This window comes from Halichoeres trimaculatus, unplaced genomic scaffold (genome assembly GCF_033239565.1).
Source record: "Halichoeres trimaculatus isolate MK-OKI-2021-1 unplaced genomic scaffold, fHalTri1.1 fHalTri1_scaffold_11, whole genome shotgun sequence".
Taxonomy (NCBI): Eukaryota; Metazoa; Chordata; class Actinopteri; order Labriformes; family Labridae; genus Halichoeres; species Halichoeres trimaculatus.
The window spans coordinates 14,435,742-14,463,616 of NW_027437189.1; the positions used below are offsets into that span (position 1 = coordinate 14,435,742).

At 40.4% G+C, this 27,875-nt stretch overlaps 1 protein-coding gene across 17 annotated transcripts in view; it reads right to left on the reverse strand.

The window, feature by feature from the left end:
* The window catches only part of rap1gapa (RAP1 GTPase activating protein a), a 62,775-nt gene that overhangs the window by 25,492 nt on the left and 9,408 nt on the right, over window positions 1-27,875 (reverse strand). For 11 of the 17 annotated variants that reach the window (XM_074680960.1, XM_074680955.1, XM_074680952.1 and 8 more), the window contains exons 2-3: window positions 23,037-23,072; window positions 1,487-1,580 (exon numbers count right to left, since the gene is read on the reverse strand). In XM_074680960.1, the coding sequence (XP_074537061.1) occupies window positions 1,487-1,580; window positions 23,037-23,072 (130 nt within the window). Of the gene's footprint in view, window positions 1-1,486; window positions 1,581-6,055; window positions 6,411-20,243; window positions 21,049-23,036; window positions 23,073-27,875 lie in introns of those variants that run through there. The other 6 variants (XM_074680957.1, XM_074680958.1, XM_074680962.1 and 3 more) reach the window with 6 other exon arrangements.

Below are 27,875 nucleotides of genomic sequence, written 5' to 3' on the forward strand. Positions count from 1 at the left end.
TTCGCAGGGCTCTGATTAAAGCAATACACTCCTCTGAGTGCTGCCCTAGTAAGCCTCATCATATTGCACTACAACATATTACCATACTGCTCCTTAATAGCCAATCTCCAATGATGGTTCAATAAAAATGGGGGCAGAGATCATTTTTTAAATGTGACTGCAGTTCAGAGAGCAGGAAATCCTTGACATGTAACAGTCGTAGTGTAACATTTTTATTTTTCAACACTAGGAAAAATCTGTAGCCTGGAATAGCTTCATCACAACATGCAAACACTCAACAGTTTCCCAATCCCTCTCCTCATGTTCGACTTTTTGATTCCCAGGCACCTACAGATGGTTTGTGCTGCAGGGATCGGAAGTGATGGTTTAGCAACGCAATCTCCAAAATTCTCCCATAATCCTGTTCTCTTCGCGCTCTCTCTGCTCTCTGTGTAAGCCTCTGCCAAAGTGTGAGGGACCTTATGAAACCAATCTGACGTGTGAGATTTTATCCACTCCATATCGCGGCTGAGTCCAGCCGTGCTCTGTGTCTGGGATCCTGAATCATCCCTTTTTAGTTTTCTGACGCCATAAGTGGAATTAGAAAGATAAGTGCAAAAAAAAAAGGTGGGGATGAGGAATCGAAAGCAATCTGCATGTGATATGTGCTGTCAGTCTAAGGTGACCTATTAAAGAAACTGCATTTAATTTTTTATTTGTTGCCTTTTTAATATTGTACACTGATAATTGCAGCAGTTAAGTTTTGACACGATTTCCACTTAAAACAATAGATTAAACCAAACTGATTGAAAAAATCTTTAAAAACTCTTACAATGAACTAAAAATGAGTTGAGTGACACCTTGCTGCAGACAATCCACCAGTTTTTGCTCAAAAGACAAATGCAATCAACAGTAAAACACTTAGAAATCTGAAGAGTTCAAGTGAATTTTTTAAAAGTTTAGAGGATAAATTGTTCCTTATTTTTAGACATTAAACTAAATGTGGCTAAAATGTGATTCTATCATTCCAGTTAGTCCCAAATGGTGCTGGTGAAGCGAGGGGAAGAGGTTTTTCCTTGTAGTTATAAAAGATGATGGTTCAGACAGGCTGTGTTTTTGTTTGCTTTCATTGATTCTGAGTTATAAGGCTTGGATTGTAAAATAGTCCGTATCACACTGAGAGTTTCCTGCTGAAAATAGATTTGAATTGATTGAATCAGCCAAATATAATCATCCCAGACACGAAGCACCGCACACAGCCATTACATAAGTCACACAAAGGGAGATGAAAATGAAAAAGAAGTTACACCAGAAAGTGTGAACACACCAAAAAACCATGAGTCTGCTGTAAAACGTATGTATGAGGCTGAATCAAATCAAAGCAGCAGGTGTAGAGCCGAGATGAGCAGTGACATCTCACAAAGATCACACAGAGAGGTCACACAGAGGTCCATCAGATAAGGTCAGGGGTCAAAGTGCAACCCCCTTGTCTTCATTCTCCTCCTACCTTGTGGAATGGCGAGCTGCTGTATGGGAGTGTTGGCTGGAACAGCTGGGGCTCTAGTGCTGCAGAGATCCGAGGGTCACTCCCATCTTGTTTCCTACAATCGGACAGATGTCGGAGAATGTTCGGTTAGAAAAGGTCACTCAGTTTGAGATTGAGCACACTAAGTGATAACAGGAAATGTTGAAGAAAATGTCTTTTGTCTCTAGAAAACTAGGCACATAAAAGTACAAAAAAGGAAAAAACATAGGATACAGGCAGCTTCACAGTGTAAAAATCATCTTCCTGGAGCTCTCCTTATATTTGATTTTCCCAGGGTAAAGTGAGAGGTGTGTCCAGGGCACTGCCTCAGGCTGCCTGAGCCTCCCTGAATTGTGAATGGCCATGACAGGTGCAGCCCAGTCGTACTAAACTGCGACAGGCTTCCTGCCCTTTGAGAGACATGATTCAAATCAACTTATTTGAATGTGTTGTTACTGGCTGCTTGCAGCTTTTTAAGCTCTTTATAGCAATGAGATTCTAATTTAACACAGCTCTACTGTCATCATGAGGAATGTCGTCAGGCTCTCTAGCTGGCACCAGAATAACAAGCCAATTAACCAAACTGTCATCATATATTGTGTATTGGCCGTGGCACAACAACTAGACACAACTATTCTTTTATCTAAAAAACTGAAATTAAGTTTCAAGCAGGCAGTGCATGGTTACACTTGCAGATATCCACTGGGCCAAAATCCCTTTATAAAGTCTTAAGGTGAAATTTGTGGGTCTTTGGCTTTCCTCCCAGCCCATAAATTGTGATATTTAATGACAAAACTTGCACTTAGTAGTGCTTGTGAATGTAAAATCCTGACCAAATACGAGCTGTTTGGATTTTGGGGATTTGCTGACGTCAGCGATTCCCTCTTTTGACCAATCAGGAGCAAGTCTGACCTAGTTGGTGATTGATCCACCGGAGCTGATACCCCTGAACCAGGCAGCGCGGAGGAGAATGCTGAAGTTGAAGAGCCATCACTGCTTTGTTTTTGGCTGTAAACAGCGACATACTTTCATGCACAAGCTTCCCATCTCGAAAGAAGACAAGACTGAGTGGCTAGAGTTCATTTTTCAAGGAAATGTGCCAGCTACACTCAGTAAAACTGTGCATAGGTGTGCTAGTCACTTCACGGCCGACTGCTTTTCCAACTTTGGACAGTACAACAGAGGGCTAGCGAATAGACTGGTCCTGAATCCAGGCTCATTACCAACCATCCGCCAACAAACCTCGGACCGTGTAAATGTGAGTATTTTAAATGCTGTGTGCTGTGGAGCAGATGTAAGAACTTTTCCTCAGTGTCCCCCCTGTTTCTGTGTTAGCTTAGGGATGCTAACTTTAGCTGCGGTCAGCCTGTTGTTTTAGCCTGTGATGTTAAGGTAAACTAGCTTCGCTGATTTCTAAACAGTGTGCACTTGAAGCTTGTGGTGCTGCTCTCAGTGATGCGGAAGAGCGGGGCGGTATCGGCAGTGGCTCATTTACATATTAAGGTCATGCCCACTAAATCAGACTGTTATGAACAGAGGGTCTATGGAAACAATGCTGCTGTGCTTGATTTATTGGCTTTTTGGACCAAAACGTGTTACTACCATTTCATAAAGACATCAATGATTCATATTAAACTGCAGAAAAGGAGCATAATATGGGACCTTTAAGTTGGAAAGAAACATTTTCGCTTTAAATAGTTTTAGGATCCGTGTTTTCAGAGCATCCTACAAAACATTCTACCTCTGTATTTTTCACCCTGCAACATTATTGTACGAGAGCTAGAATGTGCTTGCACTGATGTTTAAAGTGATGCCATTTTTCAGAAGCTGTCTCATTAGCTCAACAACCTTTCCCTTACATTATTCCTCTGAGTGTAGGTTTAACAGTCTCGTCTTGAGCATGCAGTGAAATAGGACAGAGTTTAAAGGGCAGATATCAAGGTGCCGCTGGCCAAGCAGTTTGATCACACACAGTCACCATTTGAGTTATTAATCACCCTTTGACACCTGAAATAATCAGAATACGTGTGTGTGCTGCCACTCTGTTAAAAGCTGTGGTCAGTGGAGACAGAAATAGTTAACGCCATGTGGACACGTGCATGTGTTCACACATATTTCATGCCACCCCGAACAAAAACATCCAGACATGTCTCTGTGCAGAACAGCTTTTTTTGAATCTGTTATGTCTTTGTCACAAAAGTGTTAAACCTGATGTAAAGACGTCCAATCCCACCAAAATGTCTTTACTCCTCATAACTTTCTAGAGATGTAAAACTCTAGTCTTACCCTCACCGAGAAGCAATTTATCATTTCTTTGCAGCAACATCTTTCCCCAAACATATTACATCGAGTTCCTTCATTTCCTGTACCACATATATAAGCCTCTCACACACACTCCAGGGATCTAGGGATAGTCATACCCATACTGTACATCCACATTTATTCAAACAGAGCATCCCTCCACTCATACCCAGGAGAGTAGCAAATGCGAACACCAAACCGAGCAATACGACTGTCACAAACCCTCGACTCTAACCTCCATATCTCTCCCAGAAGGGCTCAGTCCTCACACAGGATCAGTGATCGATCCTCCCGCTTGATGTGCTGCCCTATTGACACCGACTACAGGCCAGCCTGCATGGCAGCCTTTCAATTTGTTTGAATAATTCAATAAATTTCAAACACAGGGTGGGATTGATCTGTGTGCAAGTGGATCTGAAATGAACATGAAGTGGTGATAATGCAAAGTGAAACATTCATATCCCTGCCTGTGATGACAGCAGACACATGAAATATGAATCTCTGTGTGTAAGAGAGATAAGACATATTTAATGCATTCAGTACATTAAAGAGACAAACTGGTTCAATGCTAGAGTCTAATCATTTTTGGAGTAGATAGGATCTCCTCATGCTGACAGAGTAATCAGTCATTTGTGTGAACGTATGGAGCTGTTTGTGACAGGACAAGCAGCTGCACACTGAGATAGAATCTGTTTCAGATGCACTGACTGTACCCAGAACCAAATATAGGTTAAGAAAAAAAGAGCGTGAATCACAAGAATATAGCGCAGCCTGCGATTACACAACAAGCTGGTGAATCTTCAATCGAACAAGCTCCTAAACAAAATGGGAACAGTTGTACTATTTTTTTCCAGTGAGCTGAATAAACGTGAATGATGCAGGGAGCAGCAGCGTATCTCCCATGGGAGGTCGAGATATGATCGTGCATCAGCTGCCCTGAACTCTTTAATTAGAGAAGGTGTTCAAGAAATGAATGCAGGACACGCACAGACACAAACCACACAGCTGGTCCAGAGATTACACATTGTATGAAACACAGCCGTGCTAAAGTATTCACTCTGTTGTGGATGTCAGCATTTGTTGTCGTGTTTCAAATGCAAATGAAAACAGATTTTCTCTGGGCTGTCTTTAACAGACTGACACCAATAGTCAATAGTTTTAAAGGAGGAGGAGGATTTCAGTCATCTAAATATATTTACAAATCAATATATGGAAATCTGGAAGCTGCAAGATCAGGTGCAAACACCACCCTGAGGTTAACTTGTACATTCACAAGATGTCAAGATTTTTTTTGTGATTAAAGCTCCAGTGATGGGGTTTTTGGGCTAGCTTTGAATTACACTGAAATAAATTAAAACTTTACTAATGAACTACTAAAGCAAATAAAGTCATTAGAAAGAGGAGTGAGTGTTACTCCATCAGAATATTCAATGCAGTTAAGTATTGTTGCAGGGTAGGAGCCAGGTAGGACCATTTTGTTCAGTCCATACGCTAATATTTATAATTATGGCTCAATTAACCATTAAAAGAAGGAGGGAAGAGATTTTTTTCTGTCATAAAATACTACACTAAAATAAAAAAACAGCATAAGCAAGGAGATCAGATGTACTGCTTTGTTCAGAGAGGCGCAAAACCAAGACAAATCAAAAGTTCACCACAGGAGCTTTAACCAAACAAATAAAACAAGTCCTTTTAAAACCCAGACTGTCAGACTGTAAAATGTACACTTTGTAAAGGAAGGTTGCTGTAAATCTTAGTAAAGTTCCAGTAATAAACTGTAAAAGCATTTTCAGAGTCATTACTGTACCTCCATGTATTTTTTGTCCCATTACGCTTTGCTGTAACACACTGAAAAGACCTTACCCAGTAAGTTACTTCAGATATTACAGTGCAAGACTGTTACTAAACAAATTACAAAACAATGAGTTACAGTGTAGATAACGAACTGTTTAAAAGATAAAATAAGAGTACCACCTCTTCAATAGAAAGACACATTATATCAAAATGTCACATCAGGAAGTAAAAGAAATCATCCTCATAATCCAAATCACAGTAACAGTGACAGAAGAACTATCCTCCAAAGGCCGCCAGTAACCAGTCCTGTTGTTCAGCACATGCTACTGTACATCCTGTTGTTTACACACACCTGCCGTGCTCCGAGCAGCGTGAATGCGTAAGCCCTCCCGCAGATCAGTTTGCAGCACTAAGCCACAGCTTCATCCCAACACCACAACAAATTACATAACCCACCCCAGCTGGTTCACGATGCACCACACAAATCATCCACGTAGAGAGAAAAGAGGGGAAGGAGAGGAGGATGTCATCCAGCAGACTGGTGTCCTCGTTGGAGCCCAGTAGGAAACTTACTCAGGCAGTGGCGGCTGGATGATCAGCAGGAAAGTCCGGACAGTGACCAGCAAGCGGGCAGGCAGATGACTCACTCACTGACTACGCTTCTCCTCTGCTCAAGAGCCTCTCTCCCCCTCACCTCCCTTCTTTTCACAGTTATCTTCTCTATCCGCCCCCCCTCTTTGACTTTCTCTCTCCTCTCTGTCTCTCTAGCTTCACTTGCAGCTCCCCATTTCTCGTTCACCTGCTGGCCTCACTCTCAGCTCTTTGCACTGTCGCACGCTCCCAGCGAGCATCCTCTCTGCTGCTCATTCTCTTCCCTCCCTCCCTCCCTCCCTCTTGCTCTCTCTCCTCCCACTCAGCCTCACTCTTATTTCCTCTATCTCCACCCTCTTTGTCTACTCTTAAGCTCACACACACACACACACACACACACACACACACACACACACACACACACACACACACACACACACACGTGGTGGTACTCGTCTGCAACCCAGAACTCTAAAGCAAGCACCAACCCCCTTCAATCGACCACCAACATCACTTCCCTTATCCCCCTTTCAAAGCAGAAGACCCTCCCCCCCTCATCCATCCAAAGGATGACTGAAGTCTGCCACTTAGACAGGGAAAGGGCTGGTTTTGGTAACTGGGGGTTGCCTTTAATCCCCACACTGCCACACAGCAAGCTGTGGATGTTGCGATGGCAACAAAATCCAACATTTGTGAAAGAAAAAATGTTCCTGATGGCATGACTTGAAAAAAGTGCCTGATATCAAAACTGTATGTATTAGCCAAAGGTTGTTATTATTGTGTTGGTGCAGGGGTGATATGGTGCAGTATTAACCATAATTAATCAGTCCTAATCTGCATACATATCCATTCAGTGAAATTAATAACTTAAAAGGTTTGGATTTATATTACAACGTGTAACATTTGGAGAATTTAAAATAATAAAAGGGGGTGTTGGGATGGTAACCTCTCAGAGGAAAACATATGGCAAATTTGTTAAATATGTGATAGTATATTTAGCATAACACTACTTAGATGAAAACTCTGCTATCTGCTTCTTGAAAATACAGTAAAAACTGAAAAGTTACCATAGTTCGCTGCAACTGTAAGTTGTACTTGGGCTTTAAGTTATATATTTATTTTTATAATAAAAGGTGTGGTCAGTTGACTGACAGGTAGGTCCTTTTAAGCTATGTGCTATGCAGCTTCATGACTTTCTCTGACTCTTTGCCTGTTTCTCGAGAAGAAGTTCCTTGGGGGGTAGCATTTTCAATACTGCGAATAAGTGCTTAATTTGGCCTCTTCAGAAACCAATAGGTTACCTCACTGAGAATGGTTTGGGCGGACAGAATTGTGTTTGTGAAGCTGAAAATGTAATCAGAAAAGCATGGTGTGCAAATCCTGTTTTCGTTGCTAGGCGCTGCCCAAGTAGCTGCCTGTTGCAGTAGCTCTCTCTTCTTTGGCCGTTTCTTGTAATGTTTGTCGTCTCTTTTTCGTCATCTTTGTATTTGGAGTGGATCATTACTTTGAATGGTTCATTGTTGGTCAAGGACACCAAACTTTTTGTGGCTTCGGCGATATTTTTTCTACTTTTCTCCTGTGTTTGTCCGGAGATCCTACATATATCCATGGCTGCATTGTTTACATGAGAAATTAGCTGTTAGCAGCCTGTAGCATGTCAATGCCACAGCTAATCCTAGTGTAAGGCTTGATGATCTCCCTCAAGGTGAGGAGGAGGAGGTGAGGACGACGTGCTGGTTCTCGGGTGTGAGCTGGGAGGTGACGACGTGGACCTGTCCTTCCATCCATCGTTGTTGGGAACGTGGGATCTATCTCCGGTGGGATGGACGAGCTAGCCATGCTAGCCCAGCGGCAGAGGGGCTGCCGGAGGGCAGAGTGGCATCGTGCTGTTCACGGACGTGGCTGACGGAGCTGACATTGGCGCCACATTGGAGGAGCTTCGCCTGCTGTGGGCAGACAGGATCCAGGAGACAGAGACTGAACAGACTGCTGGGGAAGCTCAGTCCTGGACCCTGTGGAGGTGGAGACTGGCTGGGCTGGAGAGTGGTGGACGGGATGTTGTCATCTAATTTCTTACGGACCTTTTTGCACTCTCTATACAATTTCTTACTTTTGTTTTCTTGATTGCTGCTGTGACTCCTGAATTTCCCTTCAGAGATAAATAAAGTATTTTCTATTCTATTCTATTCTATTCTATTCTATTCTATTCTATTCTATTCTATGTATGGATTAGGATAATGGTTTTGTCAAAATAAACATCAGGTACATTTTGATGAAGCTAGTTTTACAAGAGCCTTTGAGAGTGGTGGCTAACCTTTTGGGGGGCTTCTGAGAAGTCAGCTGTCAGCAATGAAAGAGCATCTAACAATTTGACAGTTGTCACAGCTCAGTCCAACTTTAAACAAACTGAAAAGAAAATGAGTAAAAAAGCTAAATTATAGTTAGATCACTTAGAATGTTTTGAGAGAACGTTCTCCTAAAACATTTTAGGAACTTCAAGAAAACTTCCCACTGAAAACCATTACGGGAATATTCTTCATCATGTTTTTTAGAATATTTTTGCCCCTCCAAAATTCTAGCTGGATATTTCTTTCTGTTACTGGGTAGATTCTGTGGAACAACCATGGAGAGACAGTAGCAGTACATCACCCTGTGTAACACACATGGAATCCTTTAGAAAGCCTGTGTAGAAAGGTTTTTAATTATAATAATGACTCCAATCCCATGTGAACATGTTTCTCTGCAAAGCTCTGAACCACAGCCCCCAGCAGACCTGTGTAGGGATGGGTTCTGAATGAGGTACTTTTACAGGTACCGACTGAATTTCGTCTGCAGTACCTAGTATCGATTCGTGTAAAATCAAATGGTACCATGTTTCAGTATCTAAACACATCCTTGTGACTGTGAGGGAGTGGAAGAGTGGGCAATTTTCCATGCTGGAAATACACAAAGCATTGCAAGTTTATCTACTGAGAAATAAATATGCTAAATTGGAAAAACATTGAGATTTTATTATGAAGCAAATCAATACTCAATGCCACATAAACACACACATAGTTCCAAAAATTGGTACCGATTGTCATGTACGGCGTCGGTGCTGTATCGTTTCAAATGTGAAAGGTACCAATCCCTTGACCTGTGGCTAATGTCACCAGTGGAGCCCTTTTCCTGTTTGAATCCCTGCTCAGTGTCACTCTGTGTGGAAACAGTGTCGTCTCATCTGTCCTTCTCTTAGACAGCTCCTCAGCAACAGCCTCAGCCCAAAGTATCTGTGTGTGCAGTGTTTGTTTGGGCATGTGTTTGTGTGTTGTATGTGTCAGTCATGAAGAGATAACAAGGGATTAGAGCACAGTCATCATACTGTGCCCCATTAAGAGCTGTGTTTTGTGATAAACAAAACAAATAATCCTCTCACTGTCCAAAGCCGGCTGCCGAAAAAAAAAAGACTCTATTATATCACTGGACCTAACTTTGACTTTGAGCAGATTAGCAGTCATTTGTGGGGACGTCCTGCTGTAAGGGGACATTAATCTCTCTCTATCTCTCTTTTAAACCCTCAAGCAAGGACTGTGTGTGTGTGTGTGTGTGTGTGTGTGTGTGTGTGTGTGTGTGTGTGTGTGTGTGTGTGTGTGTGTGTGTGTGTGTGTGTGTGTGTGTGTGTGTGTGTGTGTGTGTGTTTGTGTGTGTGGGGGCTACATTTCAATCGCACTAATAGATGAAAACATGTTACAAGATAAAGAGAGGCAGGTTTCCTATGTTGAGGTGTGTTTTATGTGAATTACTGCAAATGTACCTTTCAAATTAAAAGCCAAGTTAATGTAGGATCACATTTCTTTTTAAATTTACAGAAGAAATCTACTTTCATCTTCCAAATACGGAGACGGTTGGTTTAAAAATGATAGTATCCTGCCAGTCTGTGTCCTTTACAGAATCCCAGAATAAATCCCATCCGACCAGCCCCCGCTGCCAGGGATTCCCATCCCATTATCCCGGTGAAATGGCCTGTGGTCACTCCCCTCGCCTGCCCCCATCAAATGCTGATCCCCGGAGAATTGCGGCTGTCCTGAAATTTCCCTGTTTCCAAAGCACGCTTCATCTCTTACCTTTCAAATTTTTTGCAGCAGTTTCTCAACCAAATGAGTTAGACAGGATTATAATTACAAAAAAAACAACGGGACAAAGCACTAATTTCAAAATAAAGGTTAAATGTTTGGAAAAATACAAATAGATGTCACCGCAAATTTAAAGGAATGCTTCTGTGCTGACAAAACTGAGCAAAGCGATCTGTCTAATCTGTCTGTGTGACCCCCGAGAGCGCTCAAAGGTCGAGGAGTCCAATCACAGACACATTATACACAAACAACATGTCAGAGGACCTCAGCAGGTAAAACGGCACTGCTCAGAAATATAAATGACGGTTATTAATGCAAAACTATTGAGTGTCTCCTGCAGGTTTAGTTTCAATTAGCAGTGATTGACTTCAAGGGGGAGAAACAGCACTGAGCCACAAGAAAGACAGAACTCAATCAAAAGCTGTCTGATGTTGATAGGTTACTGTCCTTTTTTAACATATTGCAACGCCAACAAAGTGAAAAATGATACGCATCTCATACTTTTATCAAGAAAACAGGAAAAAGTCACACTTACATGGAAAATAATCATTGTTGGAGTCTATGAATTTAGACCTGCATCAATCAAAACACTTCATGTAGGAGGTCTGACGGTTCCCCTGCTGTGTAACATTTGTTAGAACCCACCCACAGTCCCCCATAAACAAATCAGCAGTGTTAATCAAGCCCTCAGTCAGTTTGCAAGGCAAAGCAGGAACTGCAACTGCATCTTGCATTTAAAGAAACACCACACCCCCACTATGACTTCTCTGCAGTAAATCTGAACCACACTGAGAGTGTGATTGTGACTGGTTTGATAATAATGCAGCATTTTGTTTTAATTGTGTTGTTTTGAGATGTGTAATTAGGCTACATTAGGGGCCTTACAGAGAAATGATAAGCAGCCTTATGGTAAAAAAAAAAATCCTCTCCTCAAAACAACCCACTCTTATTAGAAATTGAATAGAAGAAAAAAAAACAGACACTCTCTGCAAAAAAGTTGAAATATCAGACGCCTTAGTAATGTAGTAATAATATTTTGATTAATATCTGTGCTCTTCATAACAAACCCCTAACGTAAATCCTGAAAAAAAATGCTGTATATAGTGGGACCATTACAGTTGAGTTGTCTTCTAATTGCAGTTAAAGTTAACTGTTCAAGATAAAACTGACTCAGTCTACAGCAATACAAGCTAAGAGAGGGATTTATGCTGTATGCTAAAAAGACATGCCATGCTAACTTGGTGACATTAAGTAGGTATAACATTAAGCCATTTATACATTTGAAGCAGTTTACATCCTAACTAGAAATGACTAACTTCTTAATGTGCTTGTTAGTGAGCTTATAACCTTAAACTAACTAGGTTGATTTGTCAATGTTAAACAAACACTATTTTGAGATGTTTGGCATCTGGTTTATGCTAATCACAAAAAATGCTAAGTGCTAATGTAAGTGTGCTGTGTTAGCTTTTTGTCAATGCTCATCATTTATATTAGCTTCACACTTTTGAGTTCAGTGTTTTCTTTTGTTTTTCCACTCCTGCTATATTTTGTAGTTACATCTCTCCAATAATTTCATTAAACCACCTTTGTGACTGAGATCCCAGCCCTCACTGTTTCTGCCTCTGAGTCCTATATGGCCCTAATGCTTCAACTTCACGTCAACACGCAACCGGTGCTGCAAAGTTTTGACCTTATTAAACTCTAATCATTGTCTACAACCCCCAAACACAATTTATTTAAGTTGTGAGTGGAAAATGTGCCTCAGAGGTCAAACATCAACACGACCAGCTATGGAGCTGAGTGATTCTGTTTCCACTGTGACAACATACATTACTGTGATGACACTGAAGAGCTCGGGTGTCTGACTGACCTCCCTCTTGGATTCTTTTAAATTCATCAAGAAGAAGAGACACCTGCTCCCTTGCCTGCCATCAGTTGTCACACAGACAGAGATATGAGAAGCACATGTGGAATGAATTACCACACAGATAGGGGCTGGAATTGCCCTGTTATCAAATCCATCCTCCCATCCACCCTCAGACTGACCTGTAGCACTGAAACAAATGGGAGGATGATTGTCTCTGGTGAAATATTTTTTTTTTCTCAGAGGTGCTTGTACCAGACACTTGTCTAGTGTGTGTGTGTGTGTGTGTGTGTGTGTGTGTGTGTCTGCACTTTGGGCCTTAAAGGTAATCTTTATCATGGGACCCAATTTCCACATGGAGGAGTTTAATTTTGGAGGGAGTTCAGCCTCATAAATAAACTATATGTTTTATGATTCATATTTTATGACTCAGCTTTTCAAGGGTTACTTTTCTAAATGTGTGTGAGAGAAACTTGAGAAAGAAAAACAACTTTTGTTCTTTCACTGCAGTAGTTCTCATCTGCAGCAACCATCCTAAAGCAAATATCAGAAAACAATCAAAGAATAGAATAGAATAGAATAGAATAGAAAATACTTTATTTATCCCAGAGGGGAAATTCAGGAGTCACCGCAGCATTTAAGAAAACAAAAGTAAGAAAGAATATAGAAAGTGCAAAAATGTCCATAAGAAATTAGATGACGACATCCCGTCCACCACTCGTCCACCACTCTCCAGCCCAGCCAGTCTCCACCTCCATAGGGTCCAGGACCAAGCCTCCCCAGCAGTCTGTTCAGTCTCTGTCTCCTGGATCCTGTCTGCTCACAGCAGGCGAAGCTCCTCCAATGTGGGGCTAGCGTCCGATGTCAGCTCCATCAGCCACGTTCGTGAACAGCACGATGCCGCTGGGTTAGCACAGCTAGCTCGTCCATCCCCCGGAGCGAGATCCCACGTTCCCAACAACGATGGATGGAAGGACAGGTCCACGTCGTCACCTCCCAGCTCACATCCGAGAACCAGCACGTCGTCCTCACCTCCTCCTCCCCAGCTCGAGGGAAATCATCAAGCCCTACACTAGTTAGCATTGACATGCTACAGGCTGCTAACGGCTAATTTCGCATGTAAACAATGCAGCCATGGTTACATGTAGGATCTCCAGACAAACACAGGAGAAAAGTAGTAAAAAATATCGCCGAAGCCACAAAAAGTTTGGTGTCCGTGACCGACAATGAACCATACAAAGTGATGATCCACTCCAAATACAAAGATTACGAAAAAGAGACGAAGAAATTACAAGAAACGGACAAAGACGAGAGAGCTGCTGCAACAGGCAGCTACTTGGGTAGCGCCTAGCAACCGAGAAGAAGAAGCAGGTAAGTGTAAGTTGTTTTAGTTCTCATGGGAGCTGTATCTCTAAAAGCACTTTTATATCAACAGTCAGATATGGAAATTGTTTTCACTTCAAGGTAGGAGCATATTTTTCCAGATATAGTACTGTTTTCACAGTACCTGTACAATAAAAAAAGCATTATTCAGAATTTAAATCATGAAAAGTGTGTACGATCTGTTGTGTGAGGAGACTACTCGATGGTCTCTCTTGGGCCTCATGTCCCCTGACAGCTGCCTGTATTTAGTATGCATTAAATCGCCAGGTACAGCAGGTGTTTCTGAATAAAGCATGTTCAATCCACCTATAGGTATGGATTTCAGCTAGCTTATCTCTCACAATGCTGCTGTCCAGATTTGTTTGCTAACACGCCCCCGGGAAATCACAGTCGTGCAGATTTGCCTTTTTAGCAGCAAAGGGTCACTGTGGAATCAATCTGAGCTCTTTTGTGTGTGTGCTTTTACTGTAAAATGATGTATTCAGTGACATTCAATTTCAAAAAGCTCAAGCTGTGAAGCACACATCCAATCAGCCAGGAAGCAACAAACCGCAATGTAAGATCTCACCTAAATTTCACAAAAAACAGGGAACAATTCAAAGCTGCAGGAAATGTAATTCCAATATGAGAGAGGAAGTAGGAGGAAGGTGAGGAATGAAGAGCCTGCTCTTCTTCTCTATACTCAACAAGAATCAACAAAATAGAGGTGCACTAAGCAGCACAAATACACTCAATGGTCAGAAGATTAAGCAAATACTACCGTTAAAAAAGTGCACTACCCCAAGTGGCCACTGAGGGTTGGTGTCAAAATTGAGTTCAACCACACGGGCCCCGAATGAGAACCCAAGCTTTAAAGAATTTAACATGTAAACAGCTTGGTGAAATAAAAACTAGAACAAACAGATAAATATTATAGGGATGCATGATATTATCAGCACAATATCCGTAGATAAAAGCTTAAAAACGCGTTTATCGGTATCGGCAGATGTGAAAATTTCTGCCGATAGGCACAACTGATAAGATGCTATTCAGTTAGGATTATTATAATTTTTCATCTGAAAAATAAGCTCCTTAAATAAAATAAAGCACTTCATTTATTTTCACTGCAAAGCTCTGTGTCTGTCACCAGGTTGTTACAGTAGCTCTAAAATTATCAAATGCAACTTGGTTATGTTTAAAAATGCATTGTACATTTAAAGTTCATGTGATCTAAAGAAATTATTTTTCTGTATTTCAATACTGAATGTCTTGAGTTTGAAAAAATAATACATTTCTTATTTATGGTAAAATCAAATGTTTTTTGTCTTGTTTTATGTGTGTTTCTTAAACAAATAAGACAGTCACAATAAGAGTAACATATAAATGCCAGTACAGGATAGACTTAGCTTTCTTTACAGTGACAAAAACAAACAAACTTGTGATTATCGGTATCGGTATCAGTATCGGTATCCGTATCGATATCGGTATCGGCCAAAAGGGGTTTCGATATATCAGCATATCGGATATCAGCAAAAATCCAATATGGTGCATCCCTAAAATATTACAAACAAGAGGTCTTAACATAAAAAAAAAATTAAAAAAAACGTATTTCTCTATTTAGTATATCTAAAATTGTGTTGAAATTTCTTGACTCACCCATTCCAAATAAGAGTTGGCTCACAGATCCAAATTGCTAGGTTAATTTTTTGAGTTTTCACTTGAAGCTGGCTGCAGAAACACCACCAAACAAATCCACACTAAGGCAAACTGAGTAATTATAATAGCAAACATAAACATGTTCACAACCCTGTCAGCACACAACGTATGATAATGAATTTTATATAGCTCATTATTTTCAAAGTTATTACTCCTACAAGTTTTGGCTACGCTCTCTCTCTCTCTCTCTCTCTCTCTCTCTCTCTCTCTATATATATATATATATATATATATATATATATATATATATATATATATATATATATATATATATATATATATATATATTTGATTTTTTTTTTGATTTTGATTTGATTTATTTCGGTCAATTTAACAGTGGAAAATAAATACTGAAAGTAGAAAAATACAAAGGCAAAAAACAAACAGAAAATGATCGAGCCGTCAAAAAAACCCCCCAAAAAACAGAATATATATATATATATATATAGCGCACATGATTCTATATACACACGCAAATACACACACACACACACACACACACACACACACACACACGCACACACATATATATATAATCTGCCTCAAATCTCTGTCAGACTACTATTCTGTATTTATTATTTACAGTCAGTAGTTCATTCCATTATTTACAGTTTAGCAATGATCATCTAGCAAGTGGCATCATCTACTCTAACGTTATTTAGCATGTTTGCTTGTTCAGTGTTAATCGTGCATTAACACATGTGGAATGACTTTTGCATGTGGCTCATGATTGTTGCTGCCTCTTGCCTTCACCTCCTTGTAGAGTTGACAAGCAAACAGGAGTTTTCCTTCATCCTCATATTTAATTCCATCCTTAGATTAAAAACAAAAACCAACAGTCACAGCAGACTGCTTTTCAACATGCTTCTGGTGCTGCTTTTTGACCTTTAAAAGGAAGTTTTTCCTTGGGACTGTCAGATGGTTAATAATGCAGTGCTCATCTCTAAATGGGCATAGTGTCATCAGTGACATCCTACCACATGAACAATGGACAGATCCACTGTGACGTCACTGACAGGTGCTAAACTATCTTCCAGACTGCATAATTTATACAGTCTTTGGATTATACAAATCCTCAAATGTCTAGCCGGAGATTTACCTGTTCATGTCTTCAAGAAAAAAAAAAAAAAAACACACACTGGCTCCCTCATAAATACCTTAAGCTTTGTCTGCAGCTGCTGAGGACAGTCTGAAGCTGAACTTTAAAAAAAGCTGACAGAACGAATTTGCTGCTGAAAGCATCAAGAATCAGATCAGATGAAAAGGAAATGCCCTGTCAGAGCTGCCCAGCACTCATCTCAACCTTCCCAGCCTGCTGTCATCTGGGCTTAATGTTTTTTTTAGACGTCTTGTGCTGGTGCTGGATGGTGGCTGACATGTTAGGATTTGGATTATTAGACGGTTAGAACCAGGGGCGAGCTTGTCACTTTGGTGCTATATTTGGTCAGACAGCAGGAGACTCACAGATAGAGAGACGGTGCAGTCTGATCAGGCCTGACAGTCTGCTCTCCCACTATGTCCGCTCAGCCTGACATACACAGATGAGCGTGCACAAGCAAACTGACACCCGACCCAGGCTTCAAAGTGCAGCGGTGAGCGCATATGCAGTGAAACACACAGAGGAGGATGCAGAGTGACACCTCATGGGAAATCAGTGAGCACAAACAGAGGAGTGTTTACTGCGACACCTCTTAAATGTTTGTGGGCAGGACCGGGGCACTCAGGATGAAATAGGCCCAGAATTTAGACAGCATCATAAAAATAGAATGAAGAAAGGCTTTAAAAATCAGATTAAATGGCAGGATCATTTAGCAGAGATGAAATAACCTATATCTGGAACACCGTTACCCATTGAGCAAAACAATGTTTGATTCCTTTAAAAGGAGGCACAATGTTTCTTTTTCAAAGCACGAGGACATGACTCATCAGACTCTGAAGTTTCCACTCTTCCTTTTGGTGGACAAATTATTCAGAAACGTTGTTCTGATTATAAGTGATCAGGTCTTTGATGACTAAATCTACACATTCACAACCTTTTACCCCAAGAAAACAGAGATCTGATTAATTTTGCAGACACAAACTGTGGAAGACAGAAAAGACTGATGAAGCGCTGTATTAAATTCTGAAGGTAACCGGCAAAACTTGACTCAGAGTGTTTTGAAATTGCCCTATAAAGGTCAAGTGACATGAAGCAGGAGACAGCCGGATTAAAGCATGGACAGGAAGTAATACAATGGACAGCCTGTCACAGTAATCCATCATGCTCCAGGGGCCGAGGCGTCTGGATGTATGTACGTGTACAGGCTCTTACATAACGTTACTGTGTAGCCATTATCCACACTAACCCTCCTCTTCCTCCCATCAGGAGGGCTTTAACATGACAGGATTACAACCAATTACAGGCCTCCCCTTAGAGAGCGTGGACACAGAGCTCAAACATCATCTGTTTACTGTGTATGAGCCCAGCAAGTAAAGAGCAGGTGGCCATTTAGCATGTAATCGACTATAAGAGTGGACAGATGTAAACTGAAAGCTTCCTGACATGATAAAAAGAAGATTAGCTTAGAAAATAGGATTATATTCAAGTTAAAGTTTCAGATTATCATATCAGAATGGAGAGACGGATTGAGTTCATAAGTAAATTTTCCTTTTCTTCAGCTCAGATGATGTCGTTTATTTTTCTGAATGACATCTAGAGTGAGAATTAGGGCTGCACGATTATCGCAATCGCAATCGCAATCGCAATGTCAGCACACGCAATTACGTAATCGCAAAAGAGGATATCGCAATCGCAATCGCAATCGCAATCGCAATGTCAGCACATGCAATTCAGTTTTTTCTCCATGATAACCAAGCAAGCCTGTAGACTCATCATGACACAACTTTTTTTATTAAATCGCAAGCACAATCGCAATCGCAATATTGTCCACCTAATCGCAAATCGCACCTTTTCCCCAAATCGTGCAGCTCTGGTGAGAATGCCTTTAAAGTTCCTTTACTTCCAGCAGTTTAGGCTCATTATGCTCCTCCATCTGTTTCCATGGAGGTTACACATCAGCTGAAAAGATTCAGAACTCTGCAGCTCAGCCAGCACCTGAAGCAGGGAACACATTACACCTATTTTTGAGTCTCCCTCAGGTCAAAGAAGTTCTTTGTGAGTCTTTTTTAGCTGTTCTTGAGTAAAAGACAAAAACTTTTTGAGAGAAAGGACTGTTAAAAATTTAAGACAAGTTTTCCAGTTGTGTTCTCAATGCAGGAAAGTTCCTGTCAGGAGTTTTTGTCTAGTTTGAAAATACTGCAATTAATGCTGATGCCCCTGTTTAAAAGGCAAACGCTTTAAGACTGATAATTATTTCATTGATAGTAATTCTCAATGCTTGTAACCACAGCTTCTGTGTAGGTGTCAGACAAACAGAAACAGCTTTTGTTTACATTTTACACAGCAGAGATACAATGACTCATACATGTGACTGCAAAAAGAAAGCAGGATTTAACACTTCTCACTCATAAATTAAGGAAAAGCAACAAGACTAGAGCATTTATCGTTTATAAATATGGATGGAGCATCAACCTCTGCAAAATGAAGCCAAAATACCTACAAACCAGGTGCTGACATATGGCCCTGATGATGAATTTTAGACTCCAATCAAAGAGATCTGGCTGGCAGACACAGGATTAAATTCCAACACACTCCTCTAAGTAGCTAAAACACAAACACAAATCCCTCATGTAAAAACCACAGCCGCAGGGAATCTTATTTTAGTTTGAGAAAGACACTTATGGTCATAAAAAGTTAAATAATTTTTCCATTAAGCCTTGGTTATACCTCTGTGTTGACTCTGTTGTGGGAAGTAAATGTGTTTTGCTGGTGACGCAGCAAAAAGTGTACAAAATTAAACAGTGCATCAATTTTTGTTTGGTAGATTATTTCTTTGTTGTGACGGTGCTTCTTGTAAACAAATATTTTTCTGTTGGAAAGCCTGTTTCTTTGCCACATTTGTAAGGAACATGCATTTTGTGGGATGAGCAGCAAAACCAAATAAAATATTTGCCAGATCTTTTCTGCCAGTGCCATACAGCTCATCTTCTCAAAAATGGAAAAAAAATGTTTTTTTTATGTTTTTTAAATTCTTTTATCAGAAGAAAAACAAAATTCAATTTGTTTTCAGAAAGTTACAAAACATGTCCACTCCAGTGGACTAAATGCACCTGAGCATACAATAAATAGTATGAACTTCATGTAAAAAAATGAAAAAATTGTGTTTTGGGTATTTCCATCAAAAGTTATTCGTTTTTATGCTTTGTTAAACATTTTGACATATTTTTACCCTTTTTTAACTTTTTATATTTTGTAGTTGATAATCTTTGTAATCATGCGATGCATATCTGTAACTTCTGAAAAAAAATGTAAGAAGAGAATTGAAAATGCATGTTTCATGCCCTAAGAAGAATCCCCTCGAAAAAAGAAAATAATCTTGATATATGCTCAAGATGAGCTTGACTCATCACCCATTGGCACAAAGGAGGAGGTGGGCTTCAAAAATCATTACTGTAGTCAGTTATAATAGAAGATACTGTTCTGGCATCTCTTTTGGGGAGCAGTCGTACTGGTGATGTGTTTATTCTTACTATGGATAGGAAACATTGTTTTCTCCACAGAGGTGCTAAAACTGACAAGTTCCTTCATCATTTTTTTATCCATTAGTTTGCACGCCATCTAATTTGACCACAATCCAAATGTATTCTGTTGGGTCTATTTTTCTTATATTCATTAAGTACAGTATTATCTTCCCTGGCCTATTATTGGCTTTAGTCATTGAACCATGATCCATTTTAAATTGGTATAATCACATTTTTCAGTATTAATCTCTGTTAGCAGTAGGTTTCTAAGGGATGCATGCACAAGGCAGGTGTACTGAATTCTACTGTACACTTTCAGGAGTCATGCTCTGGTGTCCTCATCAAAACTGTCTTCGAGCAGGTGAAAAAAGAAACTCACCAGCACTTTCTTGGCCTTCCAATCCGAAAAGGTGAGCACGGCATGTTGCTGAGCGCTGCTGTAATAACTCTGCTGTGGAGATTTTTTGACCGCTGCTCTGACTTCCAGTCACATCCTGTCCAACATACAGTTCCTGAAGGAGGGTTTTGATTTTGGCTCTCCAATTTTACCCAGGCCGTCTTTAGTCCTTAGGCCCCAAAAAAGTGAAGACTCTGTTTTTTGAAGTAGCTGAACCTTCTGATGACACTAATTGATGATTCGTCCACACAGCACAGGTTTTGCCTTTCTGTGAGTTTTGTTTTCCTCCTAATCCATCCTTGGATTGTAAAAGAGATGGACACTGACAAAGGAACAAGGCCCATGAGACTCTGAAAGTTGTTTTTTGTTCTTTATCTCCAGCTCTCTTCTTCCTCTTCCTGTCACATCACCTCATCCTCTCTCCTTTCTTCCTTTCCCCCCACAGTCTTTTCTTCTCCTGCGCTGTTTTGTGTCCTCTTTTAGATCATCTTCTTCATCTTTATTCTGCTCCAGTGTCTCTTCCCTTCTTCGTGAGCTCCAGTTATTTAGTCATAGTCTGATGCTCTTGTGTCCTGTAGGTCGGCTGCAGTCCCTGCAAACAAGCCCACTTACTGCTGAGTAATGCAGGCCTGGCACTTCGGAGAGATGCTCCTGTGTCTGTATTCCAGGGGGAAGGAGTGATGATACTGCGGCGAGGCTCTGCTCATCCTGCTGCAGTCACTGAGCTGGCAGAAGGGCCAGACACTCGTGCCACCTCACCTGAAGCCTGCAGAAATGGAGCGGTCTATCTGCAGTGGCATGAGGTGTGCATGCTCAGCTCCCTGCTTGCCTGCACGTGCCAGTCACAGCAGCACGTCCAACCCTGCCAGCACTGCAGAGAGGGCAGCACAGGACTGGGTATCCTTTTCCCATCTGCTTTACCCCTATGTGGCTCATTTATCTTCTTTAGACTCAGCTCAACAAACCGATTCACATGTTTTTAAACTTTCAAGGACAGTCTGACTCTGTGATGTTCACAAATAAACAGGTGCAAGTTTTAGGATTTGATTATTTTGATGTGTTGTATTGAAGAGCTAGGGTGTAAAAATTTATCATCTTTATAAATACAATAATGTTTGAATGATTACCTATTGATAAAGTGTTTTTGACCTCAGAACAAGGCTTGCACTGCAAAAAACTGAAATCTTATCAAGTGTTTTTGTCTTTTTTTTAAAGTAAAATTGTCTGATTATACTCGATATGAGCCACTTTCAACTTATCAATCCAGAAAAATGTCTTGTTTCAAGTTATCAAAAATGAGGTTTGAATCGTTTGTAACCAGTAAAAAAAATCTGCCAATGGAACAAGAAAAAATTGCTTGAAAATTTCCTCAGAAGAATGTCTTAAATCAAGTAACTTTTCTCTTGTTCCACTGGCAGATTTTTTTACTGGTTACGAGTAATTCAGACCTCATTTTTGTCCTTAAATAACTTTAAACAAGACATTTTTCTGGATTGGTCATGTGAATTTGGCTCATATTGAGTCTACAAAGGAATTTTCTACTAAAAATAAGACAAAAACACTTGATAAGATTTCAGTTTTTGGAGTGTGCATGTTTCGATGGAAGCCCAGAATGGACATAAAGTATCAAACAACAACTCTGTTGTGTTTTCTTCAAACAGTTTTTCCTTCACACCCTGTTTACCTGCCTGGGAGGTTAAAGATAAAGTGACAAGCTAAAAAAAAGTTTCTTAAAGGAGTAATGATGCTTTATTCTGGGAGAATGGATATCAAAATGGCAAAGACATAAATCAACTGTCAAACAGACAAAAATATAGAGTCCAAATGTGGCAAACCCCAAATCCTTACATTCATTGTCTTATCCTTAACTGGATCAGGTCACAGGGGCAGCTGTCTAACCAAGTCAAACCAGACGTCCCTCTCCCCAGCAACATTTTCCATTTCCTCCTTGGAAATCACAATGCATTCACATGCCAGGAGGGATATATATAATCCCATCAGCTTGCTCTAGGTCTGACCTGTGGTCTCTTAACAGTTGGTCACCCAAAAACCCCTCCAAAGGGAGGCGTCTAGGAGGCATCTTCATCATATCTAAAACCATCTTATCTGACTCTTTTCGATGTGAGAGAGCAGCAACTCTGCTTAGAGCTCAAGCTCCTCATCCTCTCTAAGGCTGAGCCCAGCCCCCATCAAACCATCCAGAGGAAGCATATTTCAGGGAAGTCATTGCTTTGGTCAGGACGCAGAGCTCATAACCACAGTTAAGGAGTGGAATGTAGATCCAATGACGTAGAGCGAGGTTTTCCCTCCAGCTCAGCTCCCCTTCACCACGACAGTCTGGTACAATGCCTGCACCTGTAATCTCATCATCCATATCCAAAGATACTTCAACTCCTTCACTTTGTACAAAGACTCACTTCCCACCCAAAGAGAGCATCCTAAAGCCTGGTTAGATATGACCATTTCCCCACCAATCATCCATCCAATAAACTGCAGGCGTTGTGATTTTACTGTGTTAGACTTCTGATACTTGAGTGCATCATTTACACACACAATCATGTCTTATTACATTTCAATATGAGAGTCCTTTTAAATGAAAGAGGAAAGGTGAGGATGCTGTTAAAAGTTGAAACTACAATCTGCAGCTTCACCACTAGATGCCACTAAGTCTCACGCATCAGCTTGTTAAACTGACACACTGAAAACTTCTCTAAAATTACACACATTAGCAGATTTATATGTAGCAGAAAATATGAAAACAGAGGAAAAACTCACCACACACTCCGGGCCTTGGAGAAAGTCTTGTCCACCCTGAGGAAACAGAGAATAAGATGCTTTTAAAACTGCAAATTTCACTTTTTTCATATCCGTTGCTTGACTTCATGTTGCATTAGCGTGAACCAAATAACGTTTCAAAAATAAAACAGGTCACTTTAAAAAAGACTTTTTGATACTGTGATGTCAGCTAATTTCTCTTTTGTTACTGTAGGGAGAAAAGCACTTCAAATGATCTGCATCAGGTGGCTTTTAAGTACATGCAACACTTACAAAAAGTCTCTGGCTCTCAACTGAATGTATCTCAGTCTTTCAGTCTAGTTTGAGAGACAAAGAACCATCCCTCCAACTGACACACAGTCCACTGAACTGAGCGAGGTCTGTTCAGCAGTGGGCTGGGTTACCCTGAAATAACTCCTGCCATCTGTTGAAGGAGCATTTCCCAGGATGAAAGGATGATTACTCGCTCTGTGTTTGCTAAGACAAAATAAATCGCATTGGACTCCAAGTACACACTGAGGCTGTTAGTCACTGTCAATCAATAGGAAAAATATCCTCTGTCCTCAGGTCACTCTGAAAAGCAGACTGTAAGAACTAGTCATTTGAAACCAAAGTCAAATGAAGCAGAGCGTGTAGAGGACAGTTTCTGCCTGTAGATGGCACTGTGTTCGCAGGGGAAATTTAAGAGGGACAAGATCTTTCCAGGGAGATTTTCTGTGAAGATATTTGTGTCCATAATATAAGATAGCTGACAACATGACACCAATAAAAGCACTATTAACTTTTCTTTGCTGCTAATTGTGAATGGTTTCACAAACGCACCCAAACTTCTCTTGGGAAGCAGCACTTGACTTCTCTGATAATAACAAAGTGGATATTTGACACTGATAACTGTTGCTCTGTGTCCGTGTGAGTGACTCATGGCAACAGGCCTGTCTCCTGTGATGTCTGCTGCTGGTGACACAGCGAAAAGAGAATGTTTAGTATGTGTCTCAGGGCTCCTGCAGCTGCCTCCGGTGCAGGAAACTGAACCCCTCAGAAATTCTCGGAATGATGAAGCACCAAACAGAGCAAAGGCAACATGAACTACAAATATCCCCGAGCTGTGAGGTGGTTTGATGTTGTTTTTTTTCTCCTGCTTTTGGTTCTGTCTCCTGTGACTGTATTTATGTCTGGCTTCATTTTTCAAGCCAGAGATGCAGACGGCCCGACAGCCTGCGGACAGCCCGCGTCGCCCAGGAGAGGCACCAAAGTTCAGACCTTGTGCTCATCTCCTCCTGAACATGATGTGTTTGTGTGACACAGCAAAACCAGATGGATCAAAAGAAACAACAACAACAACAGAGCAGTAACTCATGCTGTATCAGAGCCTAAAGGCAGCTATAACAGCTGTGTCAGGCTGTGCTTCAGCATGGTGTTGCTCTGAGATGAATGTTAATGTGTTGCATGCTAACATGCTAACTAATACAATAGCATAACAAAAAGCAAGATACTGACTGTGAAATTATTTAGCAGAAACAACAAACTGTAGCATGTTTATGGTATTACTGTAGTGTTACAGATTTCATCACATCTAAAACCACAGATGGTTAGCTTCACACGATAATTGCCTGAATCAGGGGTTATTAACTCTATTTGTCTAAGGGTCAAATGCTCTGTGAGATTAACAAAAAAAAAGAATATTGTATCCTAAACATATCATCACTGAATATTCGTTTTCATTAGTTTTCAAGTTTGTTATTTAGTATTTGACAGCGTTAACAGACTCCTATTACCTCTACTGCCGCAAGCCACTAGGGGGTGATTGCAATATTTGAAGTTTAATTTTTGTGAGGCTGTCAAGCTGTCCATCACCATCAAATGTTGTGTCATATGTGAAGAACATTAGCAAACGATAGGCCTTCTGAATTTTTTTAAAGCTTATAAAATGTCCCTCTCAAAGTGCCTGAAGTGGACAGCTGATGCAGAAAGATGTAGTTGTGATGAAGAATGGATTGATATGGATATATCTAAAGAATATATTCTCAGGCATCACCATAACACAAAGCATGCGAGCTTCAAGGAGCCATGTCCTGAACAGTCAGAGACCTGCCAGACAAACATTTCTACTTTGAAATCTCAAAACTTACAAATGAAATTATAAACCAAACTTCTACTGAACAAGACAGGGCAACAAATGCATTTCTGCATGCAACCAGCTGTTGTTATTTTTAGCTGAAGGCAGGCTGTGGCACAAGTTACTTTTCAGAAGGTTTTTTATTATTATTATTTAAATTAATAAATACATAATTACCATCATTTTTTCTCCTCACTCAGATATTTTCAAGTGTTATTTTGGGGGTCAGATGGAAAGTTCAGGCTGGCAAGATCAGTCCAGATGATGTTCATTGTCTTAAATAAGTGAAACATAAAATAAATAAATAAATAAATAAATAAATAATATAGAAATTAATAAAATGAATAAATAAATAAATAGTTACAATAATTTTAAAAAGCAAACACTTTGTATAAATATAATAATTCTTGTAATAAATAAAAAAAATTAAAAAGTTCAGCTTTTTTTCATTGTTTTTTCCCAAAAACCTTGAAATATGACTTAGCCCATAATGCGAAGAGGCTCACAATGTCAAGCCAATGATTGCATTGTAACAAACGGCAACCTCCAGAACACAACCACTAAATGAGTCCTTAGGACTGCCGAGACACACTTGGAACGTTTGTGGTAAAGATTTTTCGTTGGCGATTCCACAGACACGAGGTCTCACAGAAAAAAGCATGAGGATTAATGGAGAAAATAAAGATTGAGAATGTCCGAGGTACAATAGCTGACATGTTTGCTGGCTGTAAACATGATGCTCCCCAGTTGGTGGTCCAACCTGGAGTTTAAAATATCAGACATGTTTGATACTTATGATCAGGTTTGTAACAGTAAAATAGTTGTGTTGATACCCTACACCTGAGGATTATTTGGAAAAATAATACATGATCAAATCATTGGAGGTGGCACAAACTGTCTCATTTGTTTCCAAGTTTTATTCTTCGTGAAAGCACATGTAGAACCTGAAACATTTACACTTCCTCTACTGTGAGAAACTCTTGAAAGAAAAATGAAAGCTTCAAGCTTCCTCCTTCCCAGAAAACTGTGGCAGTGAGAGGAAACAGGCCCTCAGGGGGGGTCTGTTTGTTCACTGTACTGTGGTGTCACGAATCAACACACTTGTGTTGTTACAGTAGGTTGTCGCCTGATTCCCCTCAGTGCATAAGATCGCTCATCATTTTCCACCCCAGGCCTCCGTGTGACACATAATGTCCCTGAGATTGATTTCTGCGGTGCTGTTCTATCTCAAATCTACCACCAGTGTGGATTTCTGCAAGCCTGACGGACAAGTGTGTGCAGATAAATCAGAGCTCCATCTTAAGTGGAATGCATACTGGTCCTTGGGAGGGAGCCAAAATACTTATGGCTTGTCGACTCTGCTCCTGTGAAGCACAGTGCAAGGAGGAAAAAAGCGGTTTTCATTTGTACTGCATCACCAAGAAAAACATTTTCTGAGCCTCATCCTGCGCTGCTCACCCATTCTCGTGTTTCAAGAAATTCCCACTAAATGAAATCAAGCAGGGAGTGTCTGGATTATTGGATGGAGGCTCTTCACTAACACAGGAAAACCAATACAGGCAATTTACAGTAGAACACATCTTAAGCTACAAAGCTGAACACATGATAAAAAACAAAAAAAAACTCCTTTTTATGACACTGGGAAAGATGCATCCATCAAAAACTATGTTGAAGTCTGGAATTTTTTTCAAAAGCTAAGCTTCAAGAAGTGCTGCAGTTTTTTCTGTCTTGATTCTTTCTATAAGCCACAGATCCTTCTTCAGCTCAGCTATACCAAGATGTCAGGACCTGTGGGCTGTCTGATTAGAGAAATAAGCTTTTTTCAGGTGGAAAAAGAGGACTGAGTACACCAGAGAAGCCACACTGAAAGCTTATTTCTACCAGTCATGTTAAAGTCAATACCTTTGACCATGTTGTAAAACATTTCAGTTGTATCAGCTGAGATTTGTCACTTATTTTAAGCTTTTTCAATCAACTGCAAAACTCATCACTTAAAAGATCTGCAATACATCCTAGTTTAATCACTAGTTTCATATCTTAAAGACGTATTTCTGAGACATCGGATTGATTCTGCGCTGTAAGGTCAAAGCATACCTGTGAGGAGCAAAGAGGTGCGTGTGCAGGAACAGCCAAAGAGCAGGAAAAAAACTGAACACAAAGAAAACAAAGAATGTTCTGTTTGTCTCTGAGTGAACAATGCCAGAGTGGACCAAAGTAGACTATAACAAATTTGCCTTTGCTAATGCATTTGTGGACTATGAGTCATATTTGCACATTCAAATTTCACACTGACAACAGTGTGTGTAGCCTGGCAGGAAAGAACACATGTTAAAGTGCAAACACAGAGGCACACAGAGAGGAATTACAGCATCTTTTCTTTTTCTTCACAAGCTGAAAAATAAACCTTCATCAAAGGATGAGGAGGCGGTTCCAAGAAACCCATCACAATGTCAGCAGCCGTGACACCCCAACTTAATCTGACTCTAAGTGCAGCCACTAATTTTCTCATTTCTTCTGCACTCAACTTTTTAAAGTGCTCCTCTGTGATCAAGTCAGCAACACCGCTCAAGGCAAGTAGGTCACCAGAAATCCAGCTTAAAGCAAACAAGTTTGTTGTTCAGCCACCAATCTGCTGCAGCAACATGCTCCTGTGGTGCTAATTCTGTATCTGAAGGGTAAGAAGTGCTCTAATTCAGGATAAGCCACATGAGGGAAAACCACTG